General features: G+C 47.5%; 1 protein-coding gene across 1 annotated transcript; it reads right to left on the bottom strand.

The window, feature by feature from the left end:
* Positions 1-12,795: 12,795 nt before the first annotated feature.
* Positions 12,796-20,705, bottom strand: nes (nestin). The gene is made up of 4 exons (XM_086217626.1): positions 19,819-20,705; positions 18,803-18,927; positions 17,189-17,262; positions 12,796-16,603 (listed from the first exon to the last, which is right to left on the bottom strand). Exons 1-4 carry the CDS (start codon positions 20,644-20,646, stop codon positions 13,872-13,874), a joined length of 3,759 nt encoding a protein of 1,252 aa, XP_086073752.1. The 5' UTR covers positions 20,647-20,705; the 3' UTR covers positions 12,796-13,871.
* Between the last annotated feature and the right edge of the window lie 2,597 nt (positions 20,706-23,302).

Here is a 23,302-nt window from a genome sequence, read left to right as displayed (position 1 = left end):
GAAAGGGAGCACCTTTGGACAGTCCCAAAGCACGCCAGAGTGATTGCCATTCTGAGAGGCGCACTTCCTCCAGCAGGTGGAGGTTCCTGAGACGTGACGTAACGGAACAGGAGAAACAAAGCACCTGCAGAGACTCTTCCAGCCGAACGTTCTCCAGCAAGATGAGCTCGAGATCCTCATTGAAATTCACAGTATTTAAACCAAACTTCCTCTGGGATGCATTTATAAGTCTCTCTTCCCCATTTTTGTTTAATGTATGTGCTATTTGTTCTTTTGATATCTTTTCGATATCTATTTAAGAATTTTTATCTCCTCTAGCATGTCATTTTTTGTAATAACATCTATCCGTTCTTTCAGAGATAGATCGATCCATTTATTAATGATACATTTATTGATTAGTCTTTTATCTCCTAACCGCGCCTGAATAGGAACTCCGGATACTTTCTCCTCAATTCCTTTCCATCTGGCTTGGGATCTGGAGCTCCGCCCTGCCTCATAGTGTCTTTGTTTTAGAAAGATCAGTTTCTTTTTGATGTCATTTAAATAGAGTTCATTTCTTTCGTTCCTTATCCTGTCTAGTTCTTCTTTAATCCCTACATTTAGAGTCTCTTTATGTATGTTCTCTAACTTCATCAAGTTAGTTTGTAAAATTTCCAGTTTTTCTTTCCTCTGCTTTTTTAGATTAGCGCAGTAACCTGTAATTGTCCCCCTTAGGACAGCTTTCATTGCATCCCAAAGTGTCGGTGGAGGAACTTCCCCATTATCGTTGGTCTCAAAATAATCTTTAACATCTGTCTTGAGTTGTTCCCTTATTTGATTTAGAATCCCAGTATTTAGCCTCCATATCGTGTTTTTCTTTTCAGAACCAAACCTTAAATCCATAAAAATTGGTGCATGCTCTGACAAGTCCCTGCTCCCAGTGCTGCAGTTTATCACCCTATCTAAATCTCCTTGGAACATAAAAAAATAATCAATCCTCAAGTGTGGGCGGCATGGCTCAGGGGTAGAGTGGCCGTCTAGCAACCGAAGGGTCGCTGGTTCGATCCTCGACCCCGGTGACCATGTCCAAGTGTCCTTGAGCAAGATACTGAACCCATAATTGCTCCTGATGAGTAGGTTGGCGCCTTGCATGGCAGCTCCACCATCAGTGTGTGAGTGTGTGTGTGAACGGGTGAATGAGACGACACTGTAAAGAGCTTGGAGTGCTGCTAAGGTAGAAAAGCGCTCTATAAACTGAGTCCATTTAGCATTTACACAGAGCGTGGGTGGGAAAAGGAAGTACAGTCCCTTCTTGTCGGATCCTGGTCTCTCCATATGTCTGAGAGTCCGAGCTCCTCCGCCATTGCCTTTATGTTTTTGACTGTCTTTTTATCTTTGAATAATAGGGTTTCGATGTATCTGAGGTTCCATGAAGTCGAACATTAAAGTCTCCCCCACAAATAAGGATGCCCTGTGCCTCTGAGATCAGTGGATCAAAAATGTGTTGATAGAGTTTCCCTCAGATCCTGGAGGGGCATGGATATTCAACAAAGTGACCAGAACACCCTGCAGATTTCCCCGGACCAGTAGAAATCTTCCATCTACGTCCCTTTTTTCACAGGAACATTCAAAGATCCATTTATTAGCAATAGTGTTCCCACCCCTCTTTTGGAACCCTGACTGCAGGAGGAGGAGTACTCCTCTTAAGTTTTTCGTGCTCGGTTCTTGCTAGATGAGTTTCTTGGAGGAAAGCCACATCTATTCCTTCTCTTTTCAGTTTTGCCATTATTTTGCTCCTTTTGATTGGATTTCCAAGACCGTCTACGTTGTAGGTCGCTACTTTAAGTGACTGAATATTTGGCATTGTGAAATTTGAAGTATATTTTGACTCCCTTCAGGCCTATGACTGAATCACCTTTTGCACCCCAGTGCTACCAAGAGCAGCAGCAACATCTTGAACCCTAACACATAGCAACTACACATGAACAGAAAAAAGAAAACATTTTTCAATACTGACTTCCAAAATGAAGGCCTTTCCAATGGCCTTGTGACTCAGTTGGAACCTGAGTAAAGAAGGGAAGTCTCTTGCACCTAGAGTGGGAAGAGAGCCCTCTTCACCTTTAAGCTGATGTTTAGGCCTACAGTGTCCAGTAAAAGTGTCCCGATATAGTATCTGTCCTTAATATGTCCTTAGCAAGTAACTCTCTGGCACAGTCACTCATATTGGGAAGAAGAAGGTAAAAGTTTGATGTCATTAAACACATCCTCGCTGTCCTCGACGGTCAGTTCTGTCTCCTTGTTTAGTCTAATCACTCTGCAGTGGAGGTACTTATCCATCACCCTGATGGCGTGGAGCCTGGAGCCGCTCCTTGAAGCCCTGCCTGGGTCCCGCTGCCTGCTGACGGTTCGCCATGTCATCCGGTTAATCTGGTCCAAAAGCGACGTCGGTTTTTTCAGCACTGTCACTGATATCCCACGCTTCGCTATGTCCGCTGCTGCCTCCTCGGCTGAGCTGTACGTCACCGTGCCTGCCTCGTAATGCACTCTCAATCTGGCCGGGAAGGGTGTTTGAAATCGGATGTTTTTTCCTCTTGGTGCTGCTTTAGCTTCCATGTACGCTCTCCGTTTCTTCAGCAGCTCTGGTGCATACCCATGGTCTATATGGTCCGCTTTCCTTGAAAATCACACCCCTTTTTCTGCCAGCTCGTTTGCTAATCTCCTCTCTCATCCTAAAACTTGAAAACTTGACCACAAATGATCTCGGGGGAGCTCCGGCCGGGGGTTTAGAGGCGAGCGCCCGGTGCGATCTCTCGATGTTTAGCGCTGTGGATGGTGGAGCTCCAGACCTGTCATTATCAAATCCTCAATAAAATCTATCACATTAGTCGCACCCTCCTCAGCTCCTTCTTTAACCCCGTGGATCCTCACATTGTCACGTCGTGAGCGTCCCTCCAAATCCACCAGCTTGGCCTCTGTTTGCATCTGAACTTTAGCTCGCTGTGCTGAAACCTCCTCTGAAGATTGAAGGTCCCTGCTGTGTCACCTCTGTCCTCTGCTTCTTCCATCCTTTTGTCGATTTTCCGAATGTCTTCTCTCATGCCTTTTAGTTGTTGACTGAAATCCCGTCAGATTTGTCGGAGCTCTGTCAGGATCAAGTCCAGGTTCGCTTCTCGGCCCGACCCCGTGTCGGCGTCCGACTCATCCTCCATCTTGCTAGCGCTGCTAGCTTGTGAGAGTTCGCCTTCCTCTTCTCCTTCAAGTTTATTTCATAATGTTTGTCTTTTCTTCATTATTTGGGGCATAATCTTGTCCCTGCAATGTCCCCTTTCGTGTTAGCACGTCATTAATATGACTCCAGTTGTGTAGGGACACTTAGCATTTATATTTATCTGTCGCCCTGTGCTGCCATGTAGTCGCGCGTTAGAGGAAGTCAACGATGCAGTTTTAACAGGGGGTGAATCTGCATAACTACCATCGGCAGGGATGCTCAGACTTCTGTAGGTGCAACAAGGAGAAGCACGACGCTCAGCAACAGTAACAGGAAGTGAAAACGTGCTGTTGGGATCCAGGCCCAATGTGCTGACGTCCACCACTGTCTTCCTCCCTCTGTTCCACCTGGAGATGGGACAGAACACAGACTAATACAAACTTTCCCACCAGCCACCAGGTTGAGGTGTGGCAACCCTCTTCCAAGGGGGAAAACCACCACTCATTGGCTGAGAGCCCAGGGGTCCCCGCTACGTCATCATCAGCGGTGGACCTATAAGAGCAGACGTACTGCCGCAATGCCTCGCTTCTTCCCAGGTACGCTAACTTCACCAAGCGTCTGTCGAGAGGGAGCAACCACCACACGTCTCCCTTTGCTCCCCTCTTGTTCGTGGAGCAGCAGTCCACAACCCGCGGGACGAGTCCAGTCCACAGACTTCCACGGTCAATTCAGTCACGTGACCGCGGTTCTCCTCATCCCCAAACACGGAGAATCCGCGCGCCCCTCCTTTTTTTATCTTTTTGACTTTGTTTTGGATCCAAAGGAGACAGCCCGCACCCGCTGATCTCCTCCACCCTGCAGAAGGAGAAGAAGTTTTGTCGGGACGTGTTGCTCAGGACAATTCCCCGACCCGGTCGACCGCGGAGGCGCGTATCCGAGCCAAGGAACGGACCCTCTGCAAGCGCCACCTCCATCTCCGCCTCGGAGCGGAGCAACGGCAGTGAGGCATCAGTGTGTCTGGGCAGAGATCGTAGCAAGAGTGTGACGGTAAACGCTGCGAGTGAAGAGCCGCCGAGCTCTCATCACTGTCACTGTGCCGTGTTAACTCTGTTGGATCAGACGGGCCGCCGGGCCCTCGGCTCTGATCATCAAGAGTTCCCACTGTTTGGTTTCCACAACCGAGCTGAGTTCAGGATCGGTGGCCGTCTATGAAGTCCAAAGAGCTGGAACCTCGTGTGTGGAGGCGCACGGACCAGACTCGGTCGAAACCTGTACGCGCGCACACGGCGAGCGGGAGCGAGCTCTTTGTCTTTGTCCGCGCCATTTAATCTGAATCTATAGAAAGGTTGGATCTTTCCTTTCCTCCCCCACTCTGCTCCGAATCTCCACACCTCCACACTCGCGACTAGGACTCTGCAGCCTCCCTGCCCCCCCCCCTTCCTACTCAGCGGAAGTCAGGGCGGCCATCTTGGCTCTACTCGTCCCAGTCCGCCATTTTGGGTCAGTTACCCTGACCCGCTCAGGTGCGCACGCGCACCCACTCTCGCTCTCTGTCTCTCTCTCGCTCTCTCTCTCGCTCTCTCTCTCTCTCTCTCTCTCTCTCTCTCTCGCACACACACACACCCTTGATCGAAGTAGATGTTAGATAGTAGTCCGTAATTGTGAACTTATACCTAATTGATTATTGCTGTGTTAATTGTAAAATTAATATTGTAAAAATAATGTAATAATAAAAATAAATGTGTTATATTTTGCAACAATTCGACTCCTGGTTGTGTGTGGATTGAACTTTGATTGCTGCTTTGATTGGGTCAGTGCTCAGAATCAAACCGTCTATTTGACTGAGACTGAATAGATCTGATAGGAATTGATTTGAATTAAATAATTAATTGTTTAATTTTAATTGATTCAATAGCTGTTGAATTTGGCCAAGCAAATTTGACAATTTGCTCACCCTGTTCACCTTTGAGGTCGATAGCAGAGGATTGGCTGTTCCCTGATTCCAGGGTGGTGCCCCATTAATAGATTATATTGGAATAATCATATTTAATAATTGATTATTTTCTTTACAGTTCAATTTAAGATATCGCCAATCCTCTCCCCCTTTATGAGCCCCAACATTTTGGCACTCCTTGTGAGGCCCAACCCCAACAAATCCGGGTACAGGAAGCAGAGAGAAGAAGAAGAAGAGAGAAGCTAGTATCATGTTTTCTTAACTCATGCAGGGATGGTTTGAGTGTATCCTGCATTACAGCAGGCAAACCAACTTCTCCTGTTAGCTTTTACTTCTTCCATCTACTTGTCCTGCCTTCTGCATTGACTGTGTGTGTGAAACCAGTCCGTGTGGGTGACGCCAGTCCGTGGGTGTCAAACCAGTCCGTGTGGGTGACGCCAGTCCGTGGGTGTGAAACCAGTCCGTGGGTGTGAAACCAGTCCGTGAGTGTGACACCAGTCCGTGAGTGTGAAACCAGTCCGTGTGGGTGACGCCAGTCCGTGGGTGTGAAACCAGTCCGTGGGTGTGAAACCAGTCCGTGGGTGTGAAACCAGTCCGTGGGTGTAAAACCAGTCCGTGGGTGTCAAACCAGTCCGTGGGTGTGAAACCAGTCCGTGTGCGTGAAACCAGTCCGTGAGTGTGACACCAGTCCGTGTGCGTGACGCCAGTCCGTGGGTGTGACGCCAGTCCGTGGGTGTGAAACCAGTCCGTGGGTGTGAAACCAGTCCGTGGGTGTCAAACCAGTCCGTGGGTGTGAAGCCAGTCCGTGTGCGTGAAACCAGTCCGTGAGTGTGAAACCAGTCCGTGTGGGTGACGCCAGTCCGTGGGTGTGAAACCAGTCCGTGGGTGTGAAACCAGTCCGTGGGTGTGACACCAGTCCGTGAGTGTGAAACCAGTCCGTGGGTGACGCCAGTCCGTGGGTGTGAAACCAGTCCGTGGGTGTGAAGCCAGTCCGTGGGTGTGAAGCCAGTCCGTGGGTGTGAAGCCAGTCCGTGAGTGTCAAACCAGTCCGTGTGGGTGAAACCAGTCCGTGTGTGTGAAACCAGTCCGTGTGTGTGAAACCAGTCCGTGTGGGTGAAACCAGTCCGTGTGGGTGAAACCAGTCCGTGGGTGTGAAACCAGTCCGTGTGTGTCAAACCAGTCCGTGTGGGTGAAACCAGTCCGTGTGGGTGAAACCAGTCCGTGGGTGTGAACCCAGTCCGTGTGGGTGAAACCAGTCCGTGTGGGTGAAACCAGTCCGTGGGTGTGAAACCAGTCCGTGGGTGTGAAACCAGTCCGTGGGTGTGAAACCAGTCCGTGTGGGTGACGCCAGTCCGTGGGTGTGAAACCAGTCCGTGGGTGTGAAACCAGTCCGTGGGTGTGAAACCAGTCCGTGTGGGTGAAACCAGTCCGTGTGGGTGAAACCAGTCCGTGTGTGTCAAACCAGTCCGTGTGGGTGAAACCAGTCCGTGAACATCCCTTCATACTTTCTCCTGATATCACCTGACTTAATGGCTCTCGACGGCCTGACAATTTAATGAGTGGAAAGAGTTGATGAGGTGTTTTGGATGAATTTGATGTCCTGTCTCATATTTAATCATTTATTCCACCTCAGGGCTGGTTTCATCTGCTGATATTATTGATAATGGATTGCAGATGTCACTTGCAGCTGGATGGTCATATCATGTGACTGGTATGATAGTGTGGTGCTTCTGTCTGGTTAGAATTTTAGTCCAAATAAATCGTAGCTGAGTCTCGGCTGTTGATCAGTGATTGGCTTTTTTCCCCTTGGCGTTTCCATTCATTTTTTATTTTTAAACATTGTTTTATTTATCGAGTTCCTTACTTCTTGTGGTTTGCAGTGCCATGTAATGTTGTTGTGGACCCTGAGGTGTGAGATGATGGGGATATTTACCATTCTGTAAATGTATAGAAAGAAATGTTTCTATGAGATTCACGGTTGTAATTTTCTGTTCTGTTTCCTGGTTTAGTGCCGCAGTCCCAGTCTGAGTGACTTCATGCATCTGAACGTTTGATAAACTTGAAGATGAAGTGGCTTTGACCGCTGCTTGTGTTTGTCCGTCCAGTCACTAATGGCTCAGTGTGGGAAAGTCACACTTGGTGTCTTCTCAAGTTTTCGTGAATTCCTCTGCAATGGTTTGGTCTCTGTCCACACTGGTTTGATCTCATCAGTTTGAAAGGCCCACCTTGAGTCACTGTGCAGCTCAGCTGCTTGAACTTGGCATGATTTTCTTTTACGTCTCCATACTTGAACTACATATAAAGTTCAGTTCCACTTGGTATTGATTTCAATAAATAAATGTATTTCTTTCCTTCTTTTATGAATGTATTTGTACATTAGAGAACAACATGTGATGTGGTTCATTATTCAATCTGTTAAAACTGCATTTTTAATCAAAATTTAGCTGCAGCTCTTACATCACATGATGGCAACATGTTAATTTTTAAAAATCTTTTTTAAAAGTTTTCTGCAAGTACTTATGTCACCTTGGGTTGCTGTGTAAGGTGGTGGAGCAGTGGTCCTCACGGTGGCCCCCAGCAAGAAGGTTGTGGGTGGAGCAGTGGTCCTCACGGTGGCCCCCCAGCAAGAAGGTTGTGGGTGGAGCCCCGGCTGCAGCACGGGGTCTTTCTGGGTGAGTCTCCATGTTCTCCCTGTTCCTGCTGGGTTCTCTCTGGTACTCCAGCTTCCTCCACAGTCCAAAGACATCAAGAGGGACCAGGTTAATCCAGACTCTAAATTGACCGTAGGCGTGGCTGGGAGAGCCAATGGTTGTCTGTCTCTATGTGTTGGCCCTGCCATGGACTGGTGACCTGTCCAGGGGGAAGGCTGCTGGGATAGGCTCCACCCCCACCACCCTCAACAGGAGAAGAGGGAGAAATAATGTTGGAGTTATGTCCCTGTGGATTGCTGTGTACTGTAACTGTTGCAGTGTTGATGACTCTCCACTAGGTGGAGATGCTGAGATCTGTTTGCGACCCTGCACTGTAACACCAGAGCTGCTCTGCTGATAACTGTGGTGTTTGTAGGAGGAAACACACTCTCACTGATCGCTGTGATCACTTGAAATTCTGAAGAACCAAATTCAAAATAGAATTAAAAAAAAAAGTAATTTGCAGTTTGAGTGCAGAAGGAATATCAGTCTGTTCCGTGCCTGCAGCGGCCATTGTTTCAAAATTCCTGCATTTGAAATTTTCAGGGAAATGGTTGTTTGACACACGATCACGTGGCGTTCCTCACCGCTCTGGAATGTTGCACTGCCCATGTCTGTTAAACTGCTTAATTTTCTCAGGAAGATTGTGAAGTTCACTTTTTTCTTTCCGTTCTGTACTTTCTGCCCTGTTACATTGCTTTAATGCAGTACTTCTCCCTTCCAAGTACTCGGTCATAGGTGTGAGTTGATATCAGCCCATCACAGATGTATCCAGGTGTGTGTGTGTGTGTGTGTGTGTGTGTGTGTTTTCCGATATGTGCTAATATTTACCAATATTTATTAACCCTAGAACACATTACAATTAGTTACACCATAGAGTTTGCGTCACAATACACTACAGTACTACACTGTATGCCAAACTGAAGTACTCTTCTTTAACTTCCCAACATGCAGTGTCACACAAGAAAAGATACCATTGGAGATGGGGTTCTACCAAGATATGAATTAACAAAGACAAACCTAGACCCCCCCATTATTCTCTTCATTTCAGTTGACACCTCCCTCCAGAATGGTTGGATTTTCAGACAGGGCCAAAAAAACATGACAGTGGTTTTTATAGGAATATTTTAATGGAGAAAAAAAAATCTGTGTCATGGGAATTATCAGTGACATCAGCAGGATATTTCAGATGGCGGCTGCCTGCAGATGCGCGCGCACACACACGCACACACACGCACACACACGCACACACACACACACACACACACACACACACACACACACACACACACAAAGTAATCTAATAAGTGTCTGGCAATGAAGTTAGACGCAGGCAGAGAGGCCACACCCATGAACACACTGGGAGACGGTGTGTGCCAAACTTTATTCACATCAGCTACAAGAAGGAACACTCAGAAAACCAAGTCTCTCCGGTTCCTGGGGAGAACCTTGACCACAGAGAGCTGTGGTTTTCTGCGTAGTCAAGCCACTGTGAGGGCACGATGACTGCTTGAATATGGGAACATCAGAACAACCGCCTTCATCGCACAGTGGCAGGAAACAGCGACTGTGGGCTGAACAATGCCAGGACCGTCCAGCTGGAGGTCTGACTGAGCCTGTCTTACTATCAGCGGCCTGTTGAGCCACGAGTGTGTGTGCCTGTGTGAGACGTGAGGCCACCGGCTGCTGCAGACAAACCGGCTGACACTTGCAGCTGATCAACTCCGTCAGTCATACACCAGTGGGTGCCCCCTCTCCTCCATCCATCCCAACTTTGACCCCTTTACCGTCTTTTCTCAGCACATGATGTTAACATCAGTGACACTCAATATCCCACTATTTTGTCCATTTTTGACCTACTTCTGACACGACGATGTTCCAGCTTAACTGTTCACATGGGTAAGGAAAGTGAGGACTGGACTAGTGGGGTTTGAGCTGAAAGACAAAGGGCGGAACTGCTGCTCGTGTCGTTTCCCTCCTGTGCAGTTAAAGGCACTGCACACTGTGAGACTGTCTATCAACATTTCTCCTGACTTTGTGATGGCATGTCGTCGAATGCATTGTGGGAAGTCTGAAGAGAGACGCTGGCCTTGTTAGCAGGCTGCACGGTGGCATTAAGCTAGCCTGCATTACGCATCTGACTGTGCGCCCAGAGGTTGCTAACACTGTGGAAGCCCGGCTCCAGATGCTTATTTGAATCTGCTAAATTAGTGGAGAGGTCACAGTCTGATAATGCGGCCAGGATTTGCTGTTCACATGAAACCAAACCAACCATCCCTCGCTGTGGTGGAGGTCATCCTGAAGTCCTCATCAAGGAGAACTAGGATGGCTAAACTGCAATAATTCAAGTGAAGCTTTACATTCAAAGACGCACCCAAAGTGCCATAGCTGTGCTGATGTCATAGCACTATGACCTGAACGTGGAATTGTGTAGTCTTAGCACAATGCCTGTAAAAATTAACACATGTTGAATAATTAGATGAACGCATAGTTTCTATGAGACCCCCCCATTGCTGATGTCAGGCCTTGTTGTTTTGGAGGACGTGTCTATCAGGTCACATTCTTACCTTATTTTGAAGTAAGAGACGGCACCTGGCCGCCTCCTCCGTCCAGCGGCTGCTCCGCCGTTCACCCTGATGACATCAGCTGGAAATCAACAGAGAGGAAAGCACCTCACGCGTGCACACGCATCACCGCGAAGAGGCCAGCAGCTCTAGAACGTAAACCTCTAGGCCTTGGTCCCTGCTGGATATGTCAAGAATGCTCATAGTCACGTTTGAGAGAAGTTGAACGTAACAGCAGATAGAAGGAAGTGTGTGGGCATTGGTCCACATTTCTGAAGTCTGGTCTGGCGTGCATATTAAGACATTTCTAGTTGTAACTGGCCAAAATCCTGTTCTAACAGTCACGTTAAACACAGCAACACTCTGTCGGTGGTTATGCCAGGTTTGCTGCAACGAGGGAGCTTGTTAGTGAGAGCCTGGCGCTCGACAAACACATGTTGTTGACAGTTGGTGTGATGCTCTTCATCATAAAGTGATTCATGCCACCATCAGAAGACACTTCCACCTCCGAGAGCCTGCAGCGCTAACAGCTAATTTGAGCCAGAAGTCTCATGTTAGCACTGTGCCAATCATACACACCCTATTTTGACGGGGTGTGTGTGTGTGTGTGTGTGTGTGTGTGTGTAATTTAGAATAATCTTCCGGTTTGAGACAGTAAATGACAGGCCTGTAGGAGGAGAGGCACGATGTCGTCATGTCTAGTTGTAGGCTACAGAGCTCCCACTGGGAAACGAGCTTGAGAGAAGTGAAACTCCTTGGTGGTCACCAGAGGCTGCCTTGGTTCTTTTTCTGGAGAGCGTCAGGAAGTTTCACATTCAAATGTGCTGCTTTGCCATAAGAGTATATTTTGATTACCTGAATGCTTCTGTAAACAGGCTCACACACACTTCTAAAGTCTTGGGTGTGCAGGAATATAATTAGACCAGATAATCATTTCCTCACGTCCAAAGGCCCTGAACAAACTTTACTGGAGCAACGTTGGATTTATTCTCTCTCACTGCCTGAGTGACAACGGGCATTCGCTACCTGCAGCTTCATATTTTGAAGCACCTGTGCACACTGACAACGGATGCTTCAAGTGTACCTGGAGCATTGTAGTTGGACGCTGTGAATGTGTACTCAGGACAGCTTTAGGTAGTGGTTAGCATGGTGGCACTTAACATATATGGTCATTTCTTGTTCCAGGAAAACAAGATGTCTAAGAATCCACAAACCAAAGTGGTACCCTGACGATGACGCCAGATGTTTTCAGTTACCGTTATCTCAGTTATCACTGGGACACTTTCAGTGCACCATAAATGTGTCCCAACAGCGGTCAGCTGTGTTTGTAGGGAGAGGATGAGAACATGGAGGGAAGCCACTGTTGTCCTGCTCCAGCCTCTCACATCCTGTATGGCCTGGCATTTCCTTTCTCGCTGAATCTTGTCGCACAGACTCAGGCAGCGAGGAGGCGAGCACCTGCTAAAATAGCCGTCATTGTTCAGTAAATGGACTAATGAATGACCAGAGGGGGTGCAGGGAGTGATGGGGCAGGAAGGACATTGTTCCCTTGTCTCGTGGGAGGGGTGTTTGCTGGCTGAGGGCCCCAGTGCTGCTTTGTTGGCACGCCTGCTTTGAGGTCAGTGAAGCTGGGATATAACCAGATTCTCAGTCCTCCTCAACGCAAAACCCCCGAGGACGCAGAGATGGATGATGCTGGACGACGGCAGGCAGCTGGTCACCTGACCTTGTCTTAAGGATGCGACTGAAAAACTTTGAGAGACTTGGCTCATCGATCATTAACTAACCCCCGTTTCCTTTTACATTCAGGCAGTTTAGGGCTGCAGTCTCTGTTTGGGTGCATGTACACCATTACTGATAAAACCTCCTCTGACAAAAAAGAGTTCATGCTTTATTTGACAAACCACTAATGTCTTCGCAACTGCATTTTCATAGATATACGTATGTAAATAAGGTAATGCGGAAGAATTGGTCCATTACTCAGTAGAATCAGGTAGCTGATCCTTCCATTGTCATTAATAACTGTAAAATGAATCCTTTATGTATTGTGAACTGTATCCCTGCCAGCTACATGTTCATTTTCATTTTGTTGCACGTTTAGCCTGCCGGGCACAAACAAAACCACTCTCCAAATCATGCTAGTAATTCATTTAAGTGCACTAATTGAACAATCTCATTAAACAAAGTGCTACTTTTGCAGCTCGCAATAAAAAACCCAAGAAAGGACTTGCACTCTCAAAGTTAATGGATTCAGGCTTCACTGAGTTTCCTTCATGAAAAGATAACAAGATTCTGTCACCAATTCAGTTGATGTGTTCGCGCCGACATAAAGATGTCACGTACTTTAATGGTGGGCTGCAACAGTGATCGGTCGCCTCTAATTGAGACGATGCAAATGAGACGGGGAGAGAGAGAGAGAAGGAGAGAGGGAGTGTACCATGGATCTAGGGTTTATTTTGAGGTGTAAATGTGCAGCAGCAAAAATAAAAGTTCAACCAATTTTCTTCTTACAAATAAATCTGTTTGCGTAATCTTGAGCAACCTTTGAAACCATTCTAAGAGCAAAGAGGAGCCAACTGTTGTTGAGCTGAATGAGAGAACTCGTTAGCAGTAACATGAGCTGTTTGTTACACAGTGAAATAGCAGCTCTGCAAGGAATCCCACTCCTCTGGACTCATTGATTTCCACCAGTGAGTAAAATCAGATTATGCAGCAATCAATAAATGCTTTGACTTTCAAATGACATTCTTTGTTCTGTCTTCATGCTGTCCTGTCATGCAAAAACCTTCTTATGTAACACGCACACTGAGAGACTGAAGGGTTTCAACAATCGGTGACAAAAATGATGAGTGAGATCATGAGGCGAGTGTTGGGGCGTCACAACTTCGATTCTACAGAAACACAACTGGCTCTTGACAGGCACTCTGACATTTTGGAGAAACTTGCTGTTGTAAAGGATGATGTTGATGGCGGCACTAACCACGTCACGGTGCCGGATCCACCTCGTACAGAACCCTCTCATCCATCTGTGCCCCATCTACCTGGCAACCGAGGTTCCACAAGAGAATGAAAGACTTGAATGATGTAAGCCGTGAAATTTAAGCCAATAAAAGAACCGAGCCTCTGCTTCTTCATAGTTTGCTTTTTCTGGTCTCTGGTCAATGGTTCCACTCAAGACAAGTTCCATACCAGTGGTAAATGTTACACTGACCATACAGTAGCTGTCAACATTGAACAAAAATATTTAAATAAAATTGGATTTCGCCATTAAATCAATTTGAATGCTGTATGGAGACTCGGTCCATGCCTAGCTAAGGGTTGATGGAATTGGCACATTGGTGGTTAGCACCACTCAGGTGCGCACCAAGGCACAACTTTGGCTTTCAGAATAAATTCATTATACAGAAGACTTAACTTTTCATTAAAATCATGAGGTCTAAACCTGATTTAACTACACCCCTAGCTACCTTTCACACCTACTCCTCCCCAGAAGACCAGGATTCAGACTCCTCAGAATGAACCACCACCGCTTCTGCTAGGTTTCTACACAAAACCTGCGTCACCTCTGACTGTTCCTGCACGTTTGGCGGGGCCTCGGCATTCGATGTGTCCATTTCCACCCTGGAGGTTCCATTTACCCCATTTGGGTTTCCTGAATGCCCCCAAAGAGGGCTGCCACTAAACCTTAGATTTTTATTGGTTTTCTCAACTGCTTCATTATTAGCCGCATTATCTGGGTGGAAACTGGCAGGGGTCTCCAGAGAGGACACCCACAGGTCGTCCATCACACCAGGTGTCAGGAAGCCGTGGACGCTCCCGTCTTTGCCATTTGTGGACAGTTTAGTTGAGTCCTTCACAACAAAGATGTCTGGTTCTTCAGGTAAACTTTCAGGATGAATACCAGGAGGCTTTGCTTCTTCTGTGATGACGCCCACTCTAGTGCCGCCATCATGCTGAAGACTTTCAACTGATGCAGGCACATTATCGCGTATTTCATCTCCTTCCTCATGATCTCTGATTTCATCGTCCTCGCTTGGATTCTCTAGGACTTCCCATTCAGCCGTTTCTAGAACTTCAGGAACACCTTCAACCACATTTTCTTGAGACCAACTGGCTCCATCTCCATCTCCAGTCAAATGTAGAGTAAACTTTGGGTCGTCTGCGCTGTAGATTTCTTCATCAGACTGGATGATGAACTTGCTGAAGTGACCTTCTAGCACAGTAACATTTGTCTGCGTGGAAAAATCTTTTTCATCCTCTTCTTCCGTTTTCTCAGGACCCCCGGTGGCTTCTTGGTCATTATTCTGGGCTTCTTCAACTGCTGAAGTCGGATGTGTTAAGACGGACGCATCACTCAGGAAAAGGTTCTGGTAAGGTCGATGTGCATTTGTTGTAGCTGATGCAAACTGATGGTTCACACCATTGTTGGGCTCTGTACAGGGAGACATTTCTGTTCCCCTGGCCTCTTCCTGCTTGGCTGTTTCCTTCGCATACTCGCCGTGCACCACGTTGCTCTCATTGGCCTGCTGTTGTCCAAAGTGAGCACTGTAGTTTTCCGTGGATAGATTTTCCAATTCCTCTTCCACAAGTCTGTCTATCTCCAATTCCTCATCTATGTCAGGCTTGGCCCTCTCATCCTCACTTTCTTCATCCAAATGTGCTTCACTCCCCTTCTTTGCCATTTCTTCAGTGCATTCACTTTCATTTGCCAGTGTGGTGTACTCACATGCATTCTTATCCTCTTTGTCCTCAACTTGAGTATATCCCAGATCATATTCCTCATCCAGTGCTTCTCCTTCCACCTCTTCACACAAATCCTCCATTGTTCCAAATCTCTTTGACTTGCTTTCGCTCCATGCGGCACTTCCCGCCTCTCCAACCCTCTTCTCCTGCTCACCTTCACTGGACTCACTCTCATCCATGTGTGACGCCTGAGTGTTGGCGTCCGTCTCGTCACTCTTGTATCGGATCAAAGGACGGGTATCTGCAAGAGTGTTGTCCAGAGCGTAGCTGTCGCTCTCCAGCTCAGTTCTCCATGACACGGAGACATTTTGAGAATCCTCTTCTTCCTCGTCGTCTTCGTCATCAGGATCCGGCACTTGCTCAGTGCACCAGTCTTCTTGTGTGTCCGCCACTGAATATGCCATGTTGTCATTTTGCTGTTCACCAGTGTCAGAATCTTGCTTCATTTCTCTCTGGCTGTCCTCTGGTTTTCTTACCGATATGTCCTCCTCCGGTTCAGCGAACTGTTTAACTTCAGCCTTAATTATGCTATCGTCTGCCTTTAGTTCGCCCTTCCTCTCCATCACACTATCCCATGTATCCATCTCTTCTCCGTCAGGGTACAACTTATCATTGACCTCACTGGTTCCTGCCATGGAGCAGCTTGAGTCTTGCTCCATTTCTTCTGCGTCCTCTTTAAAGATGCTATCATCTCGGCTAAAGCCTGATGCTTGGTGAAACACACCTTCCTCAGGCTCACATTCAGAAGCTGGACTGCTGGTTCTGGACTCCAAGGTTGGCTCTAGTAATGCGTCCGTTTCAGAATCGGAGGTTTCCTCCTGAATCTGCTCGGCGTCTTTGCCTGTGGTCTCTTTCTCTGCCCATGCATCAAATGGAGTGTGTTGCAGTTCTTCTGCAGACATCCTAGAGGGCACACGGGGCTCCTCTGTCATTCTGAATGGTGTCAGGCTGGATGTTGTAGATTGTGTCCGACCAGTGTCGTCATTGCAGGGCAGCTTGGTGCTGAGGCCGGACTCCACCTGATAACTGGCAGCTGACTCAGTGGCAGGTTTTTCTTCAGGAACATCGACATCGGTCCAATTGTTTTTCTCTCCTTGGGTACCAAATGTGTTTTCAGTTGCATCCTCTGGCTCATTGGGGGGTGAAAGAGGTTCCGCGTGCGTGACTTTCTCATTAATTTCCTGTGGTCTGAAATGTTCAACTGCGCCATCCTGCAGTATTTTGGGGTAAGGGGTTCCCCAACTGGCTGACTGTGTTGCATCTTCATTCACATGCTTCCTTGAAACCTTTGGTATTTCAGTGAAGCCAACAGGCTTCCCTTCCAAGAATGATGCTGCATTTATCACTGCTATTTTTGATCTTCCTGTTCTGCCACAGAGAGATGAGAAGGAAATGGTCTTGTGGCCTGCAGGTGGTTGCATCATCTGGTAATTCTCTTTGAGCCCCAGAGGACTGACAAATGCATCTGAGGGGAACAAAAGCGGCGCTCATGAATGTGCAATGACCACAGCGACTGTAAAAGTGATAGTGTGACTGCATCGATGTGTTGTCAACACATTCAAATGAAACCAGAAGGCACTTTCAATGACTCGGCCAAATGTAACATATCTAAATATTTGTTGGTATTTCAAGTCATTTTTGTGATGTGTGAGCTGGTGCGGAGAAGCAGCATCCAGACTACAATGAAAACAAATATTCAATAAAGGTTAGACACTAATGGGTCAGTATTGATCCTCATTTCCTTTCTCCATTGTCTCAGTTCCTGGAAAGCAAAGCCACACGGCTCAATAACCATCGGGGACTGTCTTAGGTGGCTCAATGGGCTCAGCTCAGCCCGCTATCAACCCCCGCCCCCCCACAATTAGAGCACTGCTTTCACAAATTGTAGTACATTTCCCAAATATGGAGAGGCTGTAAGTTATGCTAAGAGATATTGCAGTCTTACAAATGTGTTGTGAGTTAATGTACCAGGAAGAGGAGGAAAGGTTCTGAACACGTGGCAGCAGTGTTGCGTTGACGTGGCGCTGATGTGCGACGATCGTTTAATTACCTGTCTGGAAAATGTTTCTTGGCTTATTTATCAGAGAGACGTCCCCGCCGAGGCTTTCACTGTCCATCAAAGCTCTGCATGGAAGAGCAACAAACAAGTTACATTTTGAAATTGCGCATGACAAAAATACATATCACCGAGGATGGAAGAATAAAAAATAACAAAATAAATTCAACACTTTTTTCTTCAAGCAAACATGCCACACTTCAGTGGGTTCCAGACTTTGCTGTTGTTTATGACAAAGAGTTTCTGACTGTTGGACGCTCAAAAGAACAACACGTCACTTTGGACTCTGGGAAGTTATGAAGAGCATCTTTTCTTAACATTTTATTGATAATATTCCAAGGTGGATGGGAAGAGGAGGGAAGGGTGACTTCACTGGTGCTGTTAGGGAAATGAAAGAAAGGTCCTGCAATGGAGGACCATCTGCAGCACACACACACACACACACACACACACACACACACACACACACACACACACACACACACACACACACACACACTAATGCCAGCATTTATGGTCACATATTCCAGCACAGTTGTAGTCCAACGAATTAACCAATGTTTGCGTTTCCTCTCGAGTTCCTGTGGGATGACCAGACTGAAGAGTTGCCTCACCCCCTGTGAGTGACTTTGAAGTGTCCTCTACCCCCCATCTTCTCTTGGCTGTTACTCGACACTCCCGAAGCTCATAAATCGGTGGCTTCCCGCTGCAGAATGAGGGTCGATATTTTGAGGAGGGGGCCGAAGGAGAAAGGAGACGCCGCTGTAGTGCTCTGGCGCTCCGTCATGGATGCGCTACTCTGACCGAGACAACAGAGGCGGCTGATTCAGTGACGTGACCTTTGGTCCAGGCAGCTGCACACGCAGCAGACGGCCTTTTATTCGGTTCTCACTGATGGAATGTTGGTGTTCACTGCGACTGAGCAGCACTTAAGTGGGTTTCACTCGCCGTCTGAATCAGACTGGACAGAAGCGAGCAGCTGGAGGCGTCTCGCTCGTTTTTTCATTCTAACTTTGATGTGGACGACAAAATGCAGCTGGTGTTTGAATCCAGGTCGGATCTGAATTGTTTCCATTGGAAAAAACACAACAAATCAGTTCATTCATTTATTGAGTGTTTAACCAAGAAGAGCAGAAAGGTAGAAAACAAACAGCTGACAGGCTGAATCTCGCCGTGAGGGAGAATCCTGACACCAGAAAACCAGAAAACATCCAGGCTGATTTTTCCCAAGAATGTGGTGATGCGCCTGGTGATTAAATCCCGTTTCTGGCGAAGCCGTCTGCTGCCTCTCAACGTGTTTTCATGGTCACTTTCTTTAACTTCAAGTGTGTTGAGTAATGTGAGTTTATTAGATATTCATTCAGGAGGCTGAGCTGGGTTTTGCGGTTGTCAACGCTCATTCAGAGGAAAGGATCTCACAGGGCCGTGTGATACCTGTTTTTTTCTAGCTTTACCTCAAATAAATTTGTGAACTCCCCTAAAATCCTTTGATTTGTTTATATTTCTGTTAATTTATGAGGTAAATCTGGAAATACTGTGAGTTGGTAATTAATCGCTCTAATCTGGACCGATGCTGTCATTTTTGGTGTACAGGATCTGAGGGGGTACCTGTATGTGGCCACTTCCAGGCCCAGAGACATCTTCAGCTGCAGCAGGCCTCGGATCTCCTGGACCAGGTGATCAACCTGCTGACCCAGCTCCCGCTTCTCCGCCTCCAGGCCCTCCAAGTGCTCCTGCCAAAACAGGAAGGGAAGCAGGAAGCAGGAAGAGGTTAGAAACAGATGCCACAAATGATAAATATCAGAATGATCCCGGGCGATCCGGCGGGTTTGTGTCCCTCCAGCGTTGGAGGAGACGTCGTCTCACTGATCCAGCAGGATCCAGGACCACCCTGGGGGAACACTTCTTGGTTTGGGCTCTTCACCTCTCAGGCCTCCTTTTGACCCAGAAATAATCACCCACCCTTTAGATAAGCCCCGCCCCCAGTCCCAGCCCTTTCACACCCAGATCTTTTCATTGTGTGAGGCTGACCTTGGGGAGAGGTCACAAATGTCCCTGGAGCTCTCAGCATCTGGGAGTTTCAGAGTCAAATAATTCACCCAACAAGAGTTTCTCTGCAGGCGTTGACACGAGTTTCTACAAGAATGTTCCACCATATTCCTGCGAAGCCGAACGACCAAAGACGCGCCCTGATTACATCACTGCGGTTGACTTCGCAGTTTCTTGGCACTGAATCTTGTGAGTTTTCTTGCTAATGTTGCGTAACTCTGATTGAACCCCTGCTGGAAGTCTGACTGACGTGTCGCAAAAACTCTGGTGGGACGTCACAGCGTGAAGTCCTCAACACTGATGATCAGATAAGTAACCAGGGTCAGACTTTCCTGACTCCCTCTGACCGGTGAGTCTACTGATGACACGGCGGCGTCTTGGTCACAGTGTCGTCTTGGTATCTGAACATTCTCCTCCTTGGAAATTCAGCCCCTCTGAGTCGTAACCTGCTGTTCAACCCCATGAACCGACTCCAAATATTCAGTATAATAATGTGCACATTCACATTTTCTTTTACGTAAATTGAGTTATAATTTGCTGGACTTCAGAACGGCAGCCTGACCAGCAGCTCTCACCTGGAGCATCTGGACTCCCTGCTGGTGTTGGTCTCTCTGCTGGGCTGCTGTCCTCTCCAGGTAAACTTGGACATCCTGGGCCGAGGCGACCTCCCTCTCCAGGGCTTGGAGCCTTACCTGACTCTCGGTCTTTTCCTGGCCCACTTGTGCCAGACGGATCCGGGTCTGGTTAAGAGACTCTTCCAGGTGAGCCAGCTGGCCCTCGTAGGCGTCTGCTGCCTCCTGCCAAGCTCTGGTGGTCCTCAGGCTGAACTCCTTCTCCAGCTGGTGGAGGTTTGGTCTCACATCACTTCTTTGAGCTAAATTGGGGAACATGTTGGTTCTGGAATGGGTCAATGTGGTCTCCAAGTGGGTCACATCCTCCAGGTGGGTTTGTCTTAGTTGCTTCATCTCCTCCTCCAGCTGAGCGACCTTCTCCCGGAGCCAGATCTGAGCCCTGTGCTCCTCTTCGAGCTCCTTTCTGCTTTGTTCCAGCTTGGTCTTGGCCTCCACCTGGGCCTGGGCCTCCTTCTGCCTGTGCAGATCCAGGGATTGGAGCTCCTCAGTCAGCTTGCTCACCTCCAGCTCCGTGTGGACTCTGTCCCTCCAGGCTGCGTCCACCTCCAGCCTTGCCCGGCGCAGCTCCTCCTCCAGGCCCCTCCTGTGTGCCGAGGCCCTGGTCCTGCCGTGTCTCAGGGCTTGGATCTCCTGTGTAAGAAGCATGTTTTCCTCCTCCAGGACCTTGACCCGGCTCAGGTAGTTCTCCAGTCGTCGGTTCAGGTTCAGCATCTGGTGCTTCTCCTCTCCCGGGAGGCTGTGGGGGGGTCTGCGAATAGCACAGAGGTCCATGGCAGAGAAGAGCGAGACACTCGAGGGCCGGCGTCCGTCTCTGTGGGTTCTGACTGTCAGCGAGAGGCTTCCAGCCTTAATGAGGGGGCTGAGGGGGGAGGGGGGACTTAGAGGGAGGGGACGAGCGAGATCAGGGAGGGAGCCAAGAATGGCTCAGATGGGGGGGGGCTGGAGGAGGTGGGAGAGGGCAGAGAGAGGCAGTGAGGTAATACTTAACCCTTTCACTTCTGCCTCCATCGTTAACAGTCATCAGGGTGAAAACCTTTGCTGATGTAAGACTAAATAACCGTTTTTTTTGTCAACGCCTTCCAGCAAGTATTCACCTGATCAAGGCTTCTAATGACTTATGGGCAGTGGGACACAACAGTCACATGACCAGAGCTGAGGAGGAGCACAGCAGCGGAGCCCCCAAGCAATCCTGGGAGCGTGAACGTGCACCAGGAAATCCCTGCACCACCGCAACAACCAACCAGCGGACGTTGACTCGGAAAATGAACAATTCGTCAACATGGTGGTAAAAAAATGTCCGTCTACAAACTCCCGAGGTTACATGGAGTCACCAAGAAGTACTACAGCAGGAAAAAACATCCGACAGCTCAAAACACCTACCAGGCAGTACTTGAAAGGCAAAATACTTCACTTCTTGGATAAGTCTCACTCTGAGTAAAAGAAGAAGAACCCAGATAGAAAAGGTACTCCAGTAAAACTCTCCTGCTTTACTTCAGCTGAAGTATAAGTGAAGTATCTGATAGTGCAGGTACTTAAGTAAAAGTAGACCATCAGCAGGACGTTCAGAGTGACTGATGGAACGCGGTAAAAGTCTCCCTAAGCGCATTCTTGTTATTTGACTAAATGAGGTGCGTCTTATTTATGTTACCGTGACGACGCCCCCCAGGCTGGAACAGTCCAACCTGGAATAAACCGGCTGCTTTCATCTTCTGCTGCATCTTTGCGTTGGTGAGCGCTCTTGTGAATATTTAAACAGACGATGACCTCAGAGGTCACGCCGTTCTCCTGAGGCATCGCCGCTGTAGTCATTATTGACGGGACTTTCCTGTCCCCCCAGTCATCACTAGCCGGTGTGCAGCTGTCATCGGCCGATTGCTCGCCGCCTTGCAACCTCTGCTCTATTTTTATGTTGAGCTCATGCTGATGATGAAATCCTTGGAGGCTGCGAGCAAGATCTGGTCCCACCGAGGAAGGTTCTAGACCGTAGGAACTGAGTCACGGGAGCAAATATGGCCGTCTTGACTAAAACAGATTTGTAGTCAAATTCAGTTGTGCAGTGAAGAAGAAGCACAAAGCAGCCGGACAAGAATAAACAGTTTTAATGAAGGCCGGCGGTCTGCCAAGGTGGCGTTGAGGATATTTCTCTGTAGAAGGAAAGATCAAAGTCACACATCAAAGACGCTGTGATGAGGGACTGAATGATTCTTTTTCTGTGAAGATGACAGACTTGAGCTGACGTTGCTCTGATCTCAGGTTCAGGTTTTCTTAGGTCCCCCCCTTCACATTTTCTTATTCATCCCTCTTTCTATGAACTGAGGCCAGTTTTAGTTGATTAAATGTCTGAGAGATTTCCTTTGATCTTATTACAAAAACAACAACAACAAAACCAAACAACTGAGACCACCTCAGGTCACTTTGATCTTTAGTTGAAGTTCATTAAATTGCTGTCACTCTGATTGTTGCTCTTGGGTCCGCTCAGCTGGTTCCCAGGTGGACCCTCATGTTTGAGAGGGTCCTCGTTATAAAGCTGCTTCACGAGGAGCCGTGGTGCAGATTTCAGGTTTCAAGACTTCTCATACATTTTCTGGATTTTTTTTGTGTGTGTGTGTACAATAACTTTTCCAGGCCTGGAAACTGCAATTTCCTCATTCCGTGACTTGTCCAGGTTCTGTTTGTGTTCGACTGAATCAAGCCTCTCTCATGTTGCTGCATTCAAACTCACTTGTGAGTTCTTTGGAGGCGGATCATCTCCGTGGTGGCACCCAGCAACGATGAAGCTGCAAGTTCATTCCTGAATTCGGAGACGTTTTTTAGTTCCTCCTGATCTGCACAATCAACACCAAAGCCTGGAGCACCATCTGGTGGCAGCACCGTGGAACTGCGTCCACAGCAGCACAGAAGAACTGACACCAACTCACATTTGTCTGTAGGTCAACTTGTCTATTTAATATATAAAATACGGTAAAACATACGCAAAAAGGGGAGGCAGGTAAGAGGGGACCAATGGATACTTTGGTACAATAACAAACACTTTTTTTTGTAAAAGCAGTATAGAATTTGTAATAACATATCAGTGCATACTTTATTTATGAAAATATACACAAATTGTATATCATTCTCCAAAAAACAACAAAAAATTATCTTTACAACAAAAAAGCAGACTAGCCGAACACAATATATTAGCTATAATTTATTTTAAACTTTTTTTTCTTCAATTTTTTTTGTCTTAAATGTCTTTACGTGTGATGTATAATTGTGTTGATATTACACTTTATTTCCTATAACATGACTCACTCTGCTTGTTTTTGAGAACGCCCATGCATTGACATCATTGTGTCTGGTCAGAAATAACTTAGGTGTGACACGCACCCCCCCCCCCCACACACACACACGCACATACACCACCCCCCCACCCCCCCACCCCCCA

The sequence above is a fragment of the Aulostomus chinensis genome, chromosome 11, assembly GCF_037954235.1.
Source record: "Aulostomus chinensis isolate RoL2024-O1b breed Wild chromosome 11, RoL_Achi_v1.0, whole genome shotgun sequence".
NCBI classification, from domain to species: domain Eukaryota; kingdom Metazoa; phylum Chordata; class Actinopteri; order Syngnathiformes; family Aulostomidae; genus Aulostomus; species Aulostomus chinensis.
The sequence above is the reverse complement of the archived record's forward strand: the minus strand, read 5'-3'. Positions and strand labels throughout refer to the sequence as shown.

What these genes read in the sequence shown, in the direction of transcription:
- nes (XM_086217626.1), bottom strand. Translation starts at nt 20,646, where the DNA reads ATGGACCTCTGTGCTATTCGCAGACCCCCCCACAGCCTCCCGGGAGAG. An exon ending in CTGGAAGTGGCCACATACAG is followed by an intron (nt 17,263 to 18,802) that starts GTACCCCCTCAG and finishes TCTTCCATGCAG; the next exon opens with AGCTTTGATGGACAGTGAAA. An exon ending in AAGAAACATTTTCCAGACAG is followed by an intron (nt 16,604 to 17,188) that starts GTAATTAAACGA and finishes TGTTCCCCTCAG; the next exon opens with ATGCATTTGTCAGTCCTCTG.